This window comes from Macaca mulatta, chromosome 1 (genome assembly GCF_049350105.2).
Source record: "Macaca mulatta isolate MMU2019108-1 chromosome 1, T2T-MMU8v2.0, whole genome shotgun sequence".
NCBI lineage: Eukaryota > Metazoa > Chordata > Mammalia > Primates > Cercopithecidae > Macaca > Macaca mulatta.
Genome location: NC_133406.1, coordinates 147166937 through 147179807, shown reverse-complemented (window position 1 = coordinate 147179807; position 12871 = coordinate 147166937). Strand labels below are relative to the sequence as shown.

The 12871-nt window shown below is 34.9% G+C and overlaps 1 protein-coding gene across 5 annotated transcripts in view; it reads left to right on the top strand.

Annotated features, from left to right (window-relative positions):
• The window catches only part of MTF2 (metal response element binding transcription factor 2), a 59218-nt gene that overhangs the window by 42745 nt on the left and 3602 nt on the right, over positions 1-12871 (top strand). For 4 of the 5 annotated variants that reach the window (XM_001101470.5, XM_002801651.3, XM_077952975.1 and 1 more), the window contains 5 exons: positions 4805-4872; positions 6834-7004; positions 11134-11239; positions 11359-11411; positions 11524-11628. In XM_001101470.5, the coding sequence (XP_001101470.2) occupies positions 4805-4872; positions 6834-7004; positions 11134-11239; positions 11359-11411; positions 11524-11628 (503 nt within the window). The remainder of the gene's footprint in view (positions 1-4804; positions 4873-6833; positions 7005-11133; positions 11240-11358; positions 11412-11523; positions 11629-12871) is intronic. The other variant, XM_001101103.5, reaches the window with a different exon arrangement.

Below are 12871 nucleotides of genomic sequence, written 5' to 3'. Positions count from 1 at the left end.
GTGTTTAGATTTTATTCGAGAGGCTGGAAATACAAGAAAATGAAAATCACATTTAGTATATTTTTCAAGAAAAAAGTTCAGTTTATCAGTTTCAGGTGTCCTAGCTCCAACTGAACTTCTGAAACATACTAGAAAAAATTTGCTTCAGCAATAATACATGTTTTATTTCTGTGGCCTATGAGGTAATGTCTTAGAAAAAAAGAAAAAGTTTTACTTTTTAAGATTATTTCCACTTTTTGAGCCATCAAATTTATTGTTAGAACAAGAGACTAATAATTTCTTATGGTTCTTTCTCTGAATTAAAATAAGAAAATATTCAGACTTCTTAGATGAGACGTCTCATGCATAGACTTTGGTAATTGACAGATTGAAGTTCAGTTTTCTAATTTTCTGTATTCTTTTATATTTTTATACTGTAATTGTAATTGGATTTTAGGGTGAGTTTTTAGTAATAAATAGACGATACAGTTTATGCTAGTCTATCATGTTTATTCAGTGTTTTTCATTTAGTTTACTTTCAGATGTATGTAGTGATTGATACAAAGATAACATACATAATGGGTCATTCCAAATTGTTTGAATAGAAAATTTTTGATAAACTGAAAATGAATTACAAATAGAATTTTGTCAGTAATCCAAATTTGGGTTAACAAAAATTTCCTTTTGTTTATATTCTTATTCCGAATCTTATAAAATGCCATTAATTATTTTCAAAACATGGGAAGTAGTGTATGCTAAATATAATGTTTATAATTGAGTGCCTTAGTCATTTTGAACATCAGCTCTTTCTTTCTTTTTTTTTTTTTAAGAGAGGGGGCTGGAGAGTCTCTCTCTCTCTCTCTTTTTTTTTTTTTAAAGAGACACTTGCTCAGACTGGAGTTCAGTGGTGCAGTCATACATAGCTCACTGAAGCCTTGAACTCCTGAGGTCAAGTTATCTTCCTGCCTCAGCAATTCTTGTTATACATAATATAGGATAAAGCACCTGCTCTAGAAATTTTTCTTCACAAATGAAACAAAACAGAGAACAAAGGTTGTGATTTTAGTTTATCTAAAATGTGGAGTTTCCTTCCTCTTGCCACCAGATCAAAGAAAAAAATTTTGTGGTGATATAAGTTGATTGAGATTTTTTATGGCATTTTGTGTAGGAATATATATTGCACAACTAGGCAGTTATCTACATTTATTATTCCTGAACTTTGAATTATAATTAATTTTACATATGATGAGGCTGGCTAAACTTTAATGGTATTTTTTATTTTGGAAACCTAGTAAATACATATTTACATTTGTAATTACTTGCTGTAATCTTATATTGAATCAGTTGTATTCTGTTTCATGTATTGTGTCCCCACCCCTTTTTTTTTTTTAATAAAGGAAGCACTGTGACTGTTTTTATTTTAAAGACTTTTTTTTTTAGAGCAGATTTAGGTTGTCCCCTTCTGCCACACATGCATTGCCTCCCCCATTATCAACATTCCTCCACCATAGTGGTAGATTAGTTATAATTGATGAAGCTACATCAGTACGTCATTATCATCCAAAGCTGTGACTTCTTTTAGTAATAAAAAGAAGTTTCAAAAATATTACACTTTTGGAGATAAATCCTTTCATACTGAAAAGGCAAAACGTAACAGTCATATATCATATTTTTTCTTAGTTGAATATGGTATAGGATTGTTATGAAGAGAAGATAAAATTTTTGAATCGTTTTAGAAGATAATGGTATTACACTGTTTCCTTATGTAGTTTTTGTACTTCTTTTGGCTTGGTACCTAATGATTATCATATAGATTGAGTGTAGCTGTTTGAAGAACTACTATGTTTTGGATCATTTTCTTTGAGATAGTAAAAATACTTAACATTTGAATCCATGATAAACTTTCTTACGGTTTTTATATAAAATGAAGTCTCATGTGTTGTATCAGATTGTTTTGGGGAGTTTAAAATGAGATATTAGTACTTTTTGTAATCTGCTTATTGTCATTTGTCTTTGATTCTTGAAGTTATTTGAAATCCTAGTTCTGTAATAACCGCTTTTCTGTGGTCTTAAATTTTAGAAAACCTGAGGTTGATAGCAGAATAATGTATCGAGTGCTACTTCACTTTTGAGGGAGGTAGGGAGAAAAGCAAAGATGAAATTCAAGAAATACTGTGGTAGAAATGATACTAGAGGAAACTATATAATAGAGGTGGAATGATATCTACAAGTGGAAATTATAAGAAATCTGAACAACAATACTTTGGGGCTTAGAGTGTTATAATTAGCATATAGTATGGTGGTTAGCAACAAATTACCTAAGCTGTTGGGATACTTAAGCCCAGGTGGCTTGGAACTTAATATTGGTAATTGAAAGGAAGAGTTATACTATAAGTATTAGTGTGAGATTAGTATCTGGAGAGGAGGGAGCAAAAAACAACAAGTTATTCTTTTTGGAGATTTAGATAATAAACCTCATGGTCAGATGGAAGGCATAGAATATGATGCTCTTCTAATGTAGATTATCTGATTTACACTATAATGGTTGTACTTTTAGTTTGCAAAATGCTGAAAGGGGGAAGTCTTTGGCACTTTTATGGTAGCTAAAATACGCAGTTATTTGCAGAGTCGTCGTGGAGTGCTGAAGGAACTTAATAGATAAAATTTCTGAGAAACAGTAGGGAGTAAATACCAAAAGAAAGTAGAGTTCATTGTGATTGTCAAAATGTAAAAAAAGAGTGGGTTTTAGAAATTAGGAAGTTAATTTTGCTGTTGACTCAGCAAAATTGTAGAGCAGATTTTTCAGATATATGGTTTGTGAAGATTTAAAAGGCATAGGAAAATCTCTTATTAGAATAAGTCATACCCTTGATTTCTTTTTTGATATGATTAGCAACACTGGTTTGTCAGTGTTTTTTTTTTTTTATGGTTAGCAAACGCTGGTTTGGGCATAATATAGACGTAGTATAACTTGAGTTCAGATGAGATATTAAAATGTGAACTGGTTAAAGTGAAAATTAAATGGATTTGTAACTAATGGAAAACCAGTGACAAAGACGGTGCTTTGGAAACATTCTTGAGGGAGACTCTAATGGAGGACCATAGGGGATTCTGTCTTTGTCTCTACCTTCAATTCTAGAAGGATGACAGAATCAAGAGAAAAGATCTGGAACATTGAGCTGAAAACAAGATCAATTAACAGCAATTATAAAATTCTGCTTTAGCCGTAAACACAAACAGTCCATGGTTATGATAGGGGATACTCAGTTTGATAGCAGTTCATCTGATACGATTTCACAGTTGGGGTGGGGAGGAGGGACCAGGAAGAAGACAGTCAGAAGCTTAATATGAAGTAACCATGTGATGTAGCTATTAAACATTTTAACCTAATCTTATAGACATGATAGTTGCATTCAGATATATGAAGCGTTGTCTTATAAAAGAGGGAATGGAAGAGCTCTGGGGAGGAAGATTTTTGCCCACTTATGGAATGGGCTTTTTTAGTTGGTGCCTTATCAGCTCTTATCAATGGCAGTAATTAAGCCATGGTTGAATAAATATCTGTACTGTAAAAGAGACTGCAATATTGGTGGAAGGCTGAATTGCATCTAGGGTCTCATTCAAGCTCTAAAGTCTGATTATATTATTCCTTCTTTAAAACAGAAATTCTCTTTCATTAGACACTTCAGAAATTACCGCAGGAGGTAGTGGTTTGATATAGAGGAATGAGTACCTAACTCCTATTTCACATGTTTTTTTTTTTTTAGCACTCAGCGGATTGGCACAGAGTGGGCTCTCAGTGAGTGTAGAATGAATGAACTTATCGCTTGAGTTCAGGTTCTAGCTCTCTCACCAACTAGACAGTGAATTTGAGCAGTTTTAACCTTTATATTTGTTAACTCGTGTAAAATAGAGTCAGAGTAGATGACTTACAAGTTTTTTCTAGCTCCAGCATTCTATTTGGCAGATTTGTTTTCTCTCTCACTTAAAGCAGTTCTGAGGCTTGGGAGTTTCAAGTGGTAAAGAACATACTGGCTATAATTTTGAAAGTCAACTGTGATATTTTGGAAGCAGCTTTTTTTTTTAAGGTCTTTGTAGCATTAATTCAGGATGGTCCTTTCGTGATTTAGATTCGTTTGCTAATATGCCCTAGTCAAGAAGAGGCAGAAAGGTCTCTGAGAAAAAGCCCTATTGGAACAAAATAGAGTTTTTTTCTAGAATTAAATGTTTAGGTTTTAAAATGGTTTGTTATGATGAAAAATTATTGAGCCATTTAGAGCTGGCTAAAGTCTATAATTGTTATGAAAATAAGGTCTCTCAATTTTACAGTATTCTAAAAAATTATAGAGATTATCGGTTTATGCTAGTGCTAGAAGTACTGGAATATGGTATGTTTCTCATTACTTTTTGTACTCCTTCCTATTGATATCTGTTAGGAACTTTTATAGTAAATATTAAAATAATTCTAATGTATTATTTCCCTAGGTTAAAGAATTTTTGAAAAATTTAATAACTAATACAATCCCATGTTTATGGTATTTTACAGTTTGTAGTTCCTTCATAAACATATCACTGGATTAATATAATGAGCAAGTAATTAGTGTAGGATTTATAGTTCCTTTTTTATAAGTGAGAAAATAAGCCTTGAGAGGTTAAATGGTCCTAGGTCACATAATTAGTCAGTGAGGACTTGGAATTAGAACTTAGATCTTCTGACTACCAATCAGTACACTTTTCTTCTGCATCACATTGCCTCTATCTAGCACCTGTATATTACTAATTGATGAAATTGTAGTGCGTTAAATTGTTTCTTGATACTTCACAGCTGGCAGACACACCAAAATCTGAAAGATATGAGCATGTTCTGGAGGCATTAAATGATTACAAGACCATGTAAGTTGATTTATTTTATGTATCCCTATGAGGGAGACATTTAGTAAGTATGAGGAATAATGGCATTGTTTAAGAATTGTGGGATTGGTGTATAGAAGAAGTACATACCATTTTAAACTTTTTAATGTCTTATTCTATTTTAGTTAGATTAAAGCAGTGATTCTCAAGGATTGGAGGAGGGAGGAGTAATCCTTCTCCTGGGAATGGTGGGTGGGAGGCATACCGGTATCTCTGGGAGAATTTAGCCTATTCCATTGAAAAAGCATATTCAGTAATAACTTCCTTCTATAATGTAATCTACTGAAAGTGAAATAAAATCTTGTTAGCTGGTGGGAATATTCAAAAGATAGGAGAGAATATTGTAGGGAATATGGGGTTTTAAAAAGATTGAGATCTATGGTTATAGTTAACACCATTAGTTACAGAAAAGTAATGTTTCTAGCTGAGTGGTCTAAATAATTAAGTGATATTATTTGATATGTTCTCATACAGATGTACAGATCTTCCCCCCCATTTTTACTTTTTTTTTTTACTCACCACTATACTAACAAGGATTCCCTTTTTAAAAACAATATATCTACATTTCTTAGAAACATTTTTAAATGCAACAGAAATTTTATAAATGTATGTGTTGACTCCAATAAAGTGTTATAAAATTTTTGTTTGCAATAAGTTGGTGTTTTGAATTTGGTAGTATTTCCTCATTAAATAATGTAATTACTAGTGGCTGGATCTTTAGACCAGCTCAAAAAGTCATGAGGTACCTGATATGACCTTGAAGTATAATAAACAGGAAAAAAGACTGTAATAAAGTCATGAGGTACCTGAGTAATTACTGTGCTGGTAAAAATATTTCATGGGACAGTGAATTCTGAATTTCAACTTAGGGTACCAGAAATATATCTGTTCCTGTTGTGGTAGTAATGAGGGATCCCCTTTCTTAAACCTGCAAAAAAGTAGAACGTTCTGGTTGGGCGTGGTGGCTCACACCTGTAATCCCAGCACTTGGGAAGCCGAGGCGGGCGGATCACCTGAGGTCAGGAGATCGAGACCAGCCTGGCCAACATGGTGAAACCCCGTCTCTATTAAAAATACAAAAATAGCCAGGCGTGGTGGTGCGCGCCTGTATTCCCAGCTACTTAGGAGGCTGAAGCAGGAGAATAGCTTGAACCTGGGAGGTGAAAGTTGTAGTGAGCCAAATTGTGCCATTGCACTCCAGCCTGGGTGACAGAGCGAGACTGTCTCAAAAAAAAAAAAAAAAAGAAAAAGAGGGGGAGAACATTCTAAACAACTGATGGAAGTTCTTGTGGCCAGGCAAGTTTCAGTAGAGCTGAGGTAGATGGAGGTGCTTGGGAATAAGGACCATAGAGACTGAAAGAAAGGTCTAAGGATCATATTTTTCAGAGGCCCAAGTCCATATTGCTCTGAAATAACCCTTCTTTGCCCCGGGTTATTTCCGTTTCCAGATCTGGCACTCTAGATACTCCTTTTATTTTCTGGGCCTCTAGGATTTATCTCCTACTTTCTTTTCCAATGCTGTCACCTATTACTGCTAAGGTTTTTCTCCTTATAAATCCACTCTGAGATGGAATTCTTTTTTTTCCCTAAATCGCTTTTGAGATATTTCTCACAGATGACACTAAATATGGGAAAGCATACTGGGACCAAAAAATACCATTCTTTGTTCTTCTTTCTTCCTTTAAAAAGTTAGTTGCCATGTTTAAAAAGAAAAGTGGACATGTACTCTTCTCCTTTCTGGTCCTATCCCTTCCTCCCCATCATATCCTGCTATAGACTGGCTCTGGGGCAGATAAGAATCAAGGAAAGCAAGGGGAAATGAATTTCTGTAGTATTGGGTGGGCTTTCAAGTATAAGGGCCTTATATATGAAAGTTAAGTTAGGGTCTGCTATGTATATGTGTTCAGTTTTTAAAATTTTAGTTAATGTTTTTAAAAATTTAGGTTTATGTCTGGGAAAGAAATAAAGAAGAAGAAGCATTTGTTTGGGTTGCGAATTCGTGTTCCTCCTGTGCCACCAAATGTGGCTTTCAAAGCAGAGAAAGAACCTGAAGGAACATCTCATGAATTTAAAATTAAAGGCAGAAAGGCATCCAAACCTATATCTGATTCAAGGTAAAAGTTGATCTGTGGCTTAGTTTTTCTCTTTAGCTTATTTGTAACTAAAAATGTATGTTATTTAGTCTCCTTAGTATATTTGAAAGTACAAGTGGCAGTTACTCTGATTTTTTTTTTTGGGGTCTATAATATCTTGCTTAGACAAGGTATGAAGAGTTGATGCCAGATGCTTGTTTATTTTAGGACTTTGGCCTTCCAGGAATAGACTCTATTGATTTTGTTAGCAAACAGCTTAAGAGTACTAGCCTGTTTGTTTGTTCACTTTTCATTCATTCATTCATCCATTCATTCATTCAGCACAGTTTCAAGTGCCTTATTATCTAAGTGCTAGTGAGTACAATGACAAACAGATTTTTCTTCTGCCCTGATGAGGTTTACATACTAGTGGACAACAAAGGTGATAAACAAGTAAAATAGTTACTGATTATGCTAGTGCCATTTTTAATAGCATACTGTTTTAGACTTTACTATGGATAGAGATGGGACCTTTGTACTTTAACGATGAGGCTTAAGGAAGGACTATTTAAGATAATATTTAAATTAAGACTTAAAAATGAGAATGATATAACAATGTGAAAAACAAAGGGAAAACTACTCCAGCTAGCAGAAATAACAAGTGCAAAGGCTTTGAAACGTATTCTAGGAACTCACAGAAGACTGACGTGTTATAAATGAGGATGAGAGAGTAGTAGCATCAGGTATTGGAAAGATTAGGTGAGACTTGATCCTGTGTAGGGTCTTGTAGGGCTTACAAAGAATTTGGGTTGTTTTCTAAGAATAAAGGGGAGGCATTTAAGGGATTTAATTATCTTTTAAAAATACTCGGCTGGGTGCAGTGGTTCACGCCTGTAATCCCAGTACTTTGGGAGGCCAAAGCAGGTGGATCACCTGAGGTTGGGAGTTTGAGACCAGCCTGACCAAGATGGTGAAACCTCATCTCTACTATAATTACAAAAATTAGCCGGGCATGGTGGCGTGCGCCTGTAGGCTCAGCTACTCGGGAGACTGAGGCAGGAGAATCACTTGAACCCGGGAGGTGGAGGTTGCAGTGAGCCGAGATCGCGCCACTGTACTCCAACCTGGGCAACAGAGCGAGACTCTGTCTCAAAAAAAAAACAAAACTGTTTTGGATGCTGTTTTGAGAATGGGTAGTATACAGGTAAGAATAAAAGCAGGAGAAAATTAAGACTCAGTTTTCTAGATGAGAGATAGATAGATGGTATGAGGTACAGAGGTAGGTGGTAACATTCAAATGGAAAGAAAACAGATTTGAGGTCTTTATTGGAGTTAGAATTAATTGGATTTGCTAGTGAATTAAATTTCTGAAAATAAAGAAGGAGTCAATTAAATAATGCCCAGATTTCTGGCCTGAGCAACTGATGAGGGGTTAATCAAGATCTGGAAAAACAGATTTTGGTATGGTGAATGAAGCATTCTTCTGTTTCATATTCATTGAATTTGAGATTCTTATGAGGGATACACACACACACACACACACACACACACACACACACACACACACCCCTCATACACACAGAATGATGTGAAATACGGGCAATTGGATGTGTAATTTAGGAGCTCATAGGAGAGTTCTGGACAGGCGATACAAATTTGGAATCTGATTGATAAAGCCATGAGAATGAGTGAAATTACCGAGGGAGCAAGTAGAGAGAGAAGAGAAGGTGGTCTGGGATCATGTCCTGATATCATTTGTAAATTTGGAAGAAGTGAAATAAGCAGAGGAGACTAAAAAAGAGTGATCAGTGAGATGGGAGGAAACCAAGAAGTTTGATGTCATGACAACCAAAAGAAAGGTAGTGTTTCAAGAAAGATAGCTATATTAAAGTGTATTGAATGCTAGTGAGGTAGATTAAAATGAAAGAAAAATATTTATTGCATAACATTTTGTTATTAGTGACCTTGACAAAAGGAATTTCTTTGAAGTAGTACAGATAGAAACCAGATAGGACTGGGTGGAAGTATGACTGAATCCAGCATTGCCAAATTTACATGTCAAACTGTGCTTCTCCTACATATCAGGGACACAGGCAGATTCAAAATAATAACAGTAGTGAAGGAAAGGAGGAAAATAGGAAACTATCTTTAAGGATTCTGAATGAGAGGGGAGAAAATGGAAAGCGTATTATGTCATCAACACCCAGAAGTTTTCCTGTATAGGGAGGCTGACAAATGGAATGACAGCTGAAGAGGGGGATAGGACTAGTTAAATGATTTTTTTTTTTTAAATAGTTGGGAGATAGTTGGAACCTGTTTTTGTGTGTAAGTAGGAATGATCCATTGGAGAAGAGGAAATTGGTATAGGAGAGTAGAAGCCAAAAGAGAAGGGATATAGAGCCTAAATGTGGGACTCGCCTTTTCTAGAAGGAGAAACATCCTTCTGTTGAAATGGGGTAAAAGAGAAGATGGGTACAGATGCTAGTTCTGTTGTAGATTGGGCAGTTGGAAATTGACTGAAGTTCTTGCCTGGTAGCCTCTATTTTCTCGATGAAATATAAGGTAAAGATAGCAGAGAGTCTTGTACAGAGATGGGAATTTGAGGATCAATTAAAGGTATGGAATAGTCATCTTGGAGATAAGGAAAATGTGATTACAAAGCCTTGACAATGAGTCCAGTTATTTGAAGTTTGTAAGAAATTAGCTGCTAATTAAGTTTTCTTTCCTGAAGGAAAGAATGCTTATTATTCCTATCACTTTCAGATTTGGTCACTCAAATCCTTTGCTAGCAGTTGCCATATTATGAATCAGAAAAAAATAATTCCACAAGCTTTTTCATTTCTATCATGATTGTGATAGGATGCTCCCTTTGTGGTAGCTATCAGGTCATCTGATGCCACCAGATAAGGATTCAGCTGCTTTGTTTAAAGGCATCCTGAGTTCCTTCTGGACCTTGTGTATAAGTTGTTCCTTTTAGTTAGAGGTTACTTTCTTTAGTCCAGGAGTCCTTTATAAATATTATGTTGATCATTTTACAAAAGAAATGGATATCCCATCCATCTTGTTCTTGAGACTTTTGATTATAGTGTCTGGTTCTGCTTTGTCCTTATAGTTCCCCTACTTTCTCCTTCCTCATAGTTCCACCTTTATTCCCTGACCTTGTTTGGCATCTAGAGGGATAAGTTTTTTTCCTACTTTCTCCATTCATCTCTTTCTAGGCTATTATATAGTGTTCTTTTTTTCCTCTCCTTAATTAAAGTTTCCTGGACAATTTTCTCGTAGCCCTCACTCCATTTTATTAGCTTGCTTGTATACACATTTGTCACTTTCTAACTATATTGTGAACTCTTTAGCACCAGGAACACCTTTGTATCCATATTATCTAATATCGTCTTTATATGGTAGCTATTGTTGAGTAAATGAAATATTCTTTCTATATATATTTTTTATTTTTTTCTATTAATTAGAGTGTCTTTGCCTGTTGCACTTTTTTCCTTCCTATTGCTTGGAATTTGGCTTTATGTTTAAAATATGGTTTTCTAGGTCTTTGTGACCTAGAAAGACCTTTTGAATGACTCCCTGAGAATATGAAGGATTTCTTACTCCTTTCTTCTTTACGTTCTGCCACTCTGGGCTTCATTCTCTTTCTGATAGTGTCATTCAAGAATCTACATATATATCTAAAGGCAGCCTTTATGACTGCTATAATTTTAACATAGCTATTTCTTGACTCCATTAGGTTAACTGCTAAATTCATAGTCATTTTTAGTAGTAAATCCTTGAAACATCCTCCACGTTGTAACAACCTAAAATTAAACTATATAATTGAGCTTTTAGGAGTTTTGAAATCTTCCATTCAGTATAATTGTCTGGTTTTTGTTGTTGTTTTTAAATCTTTAAGTGGTATATATTGTTCAGAATTATATTAAAGAGGACTTTTTTAAACCTTTCATAATGGTTTAAATATCTTTAAAATCAAGAAATATTTATTTAAATTAGAATATATTATCAATGCACTTGACTAAACTTGTGGATTCAATTAATAATTTTTATATTACCATTAATATAAAATAGTAAAATATATGTGTATATATGTCTAGTTACGTACATAGAGTCAATGTCTTTGTTTTCTTGATGCAGAGATTAAATGCATAATGGTTTTCCATTTCAGGGAAGTAAGCAATGGCATAGAAAAAAAAGGAAAGAAAAAATCTGTAGGTCGTCCACCTGGCCCATATACAAGAAAAATGATTCAAAAAACTGCTGAGCCACTTTTGGTAAGAGGATATGTTGGTATATGTTCTCAAGAAGAAGGATGCGTGAAATAACTGAGAAGCTAGTATTTTTTTCAGCTTATTCTAGAGACATGCTTTAAGTATATATTTTTATTTTCCAGGATAAGGAGTCAGTTTCAGAGAATCCTACTTTGGATTTACCTTGTTCTATAGGGTAAATAGAAAGTTATTTTCTCCCTTTCTAGGTTTTGTCTTTTGAGTGGATGTTAATATTTCTGTTTGTTATATAATATAGTCATTACACAATTTAAATTCTTTTGTCTCAGGAGAACTGAGGGAACTGCACATTCATCTAATACCTCAGATGTGGATTTCACGGGTGCTTCCAGTGCAAAAGAAACTACCTCGTCTAGCATTTCCAGGCATTATGGGTAGATATTTTAGTTCTTATTTTTTTTACTTTTCTTATTCTAGATTCCTTTTCTTTGTAAAGTGTTGATTGAATAATTTTTTAGCAATTGAAAGTGATGCAAGTTGTGTCTATCAGCTTTTTGAGCGGTAATCCAGATGTAGATCCCATTAGTTGTTAATATTCATTTGAATATTTTTGCTTTCTAGAGTACAAACATTGTATTTTTCAAGTTTGTATGGAAATTTGCTGTGAACACAGAGAAAAAGTATACCATTGTTTAGAAGCTGTGCTTGTTAGGCTTTTTAATGCCTCTGCTTACACAAGTGTTCTTTGCTTTAGAAAGATTTGATTTTTTTATTTTTTAAGAGACAGATTCTCATTCTGTTGCCCAGGCTAGAGTATAGTGGCACAATCATGGCTCATTGCAGCCTCAAACTCCTGGCTTCAAAAAAGTCCTCCCACGTCAGCCTCTGTAGTGACTAGGACTAGAGATTGTGCCATCACACCTAACTAATGCTTTTTTATTTTTTGTAGAGATGGTTTTGCTAAGTTGCCCAGGTTGGTCTTGAACTCCTGGCCTCAAGTGATCCTCCTGTGTTGGCCTTCTCAAGTGCTGGGATTACATGCATGAGCCATTGCAACTAGCCAAGATTTGATTGGGAAAAAAAAAAAAAAAAGAATCAGACACCTAAATCCTTTTGTCCATAAAATGATTTTAAACTTAGGATTTTTATCTGATATTTAATCCAGCCCTTCAGAAGGACATTTTTGTTTATTGTTTTTTTTTTTTTTTTTTTTTTTTGGAGACTACTCTGTCACCCAGGCTGGAGTGCAGTGGCATGATCTTGACTCACTGCAACCTCTGCCTCCCGGATTCAAGCGATTCTCGCGCCTCAGCCTCTCACATAGCTGGGATTACAGGCGTGCGCCACCATGCCCAGCTAACTTTTTGTATTTTTAGTAGAGATGGGGTTTCACCGTGTTGGCCAGGCAGGTCTTGAACTCCTAAACTCAAGTGATCTACCTGCCTCGGCCTCCCAAAGTGCTGGGATTACAGGCGTGAGCCACTGCGCCCAATCAGGACAACTTTTCTCTAAAGCATGTCATGTCAGGTATGAAAAGGTTAATCTGTTTGGGGTCAGAGCTACTATTTTCAAGTTTTTTACTTTGTTCTGTTTAAATTTTGTTCATAATTCAAAAACTGCTATTGTAAATTATGCAAAATTCTACATTAAATGCTTAAAGTGTAACCCATTTATTAA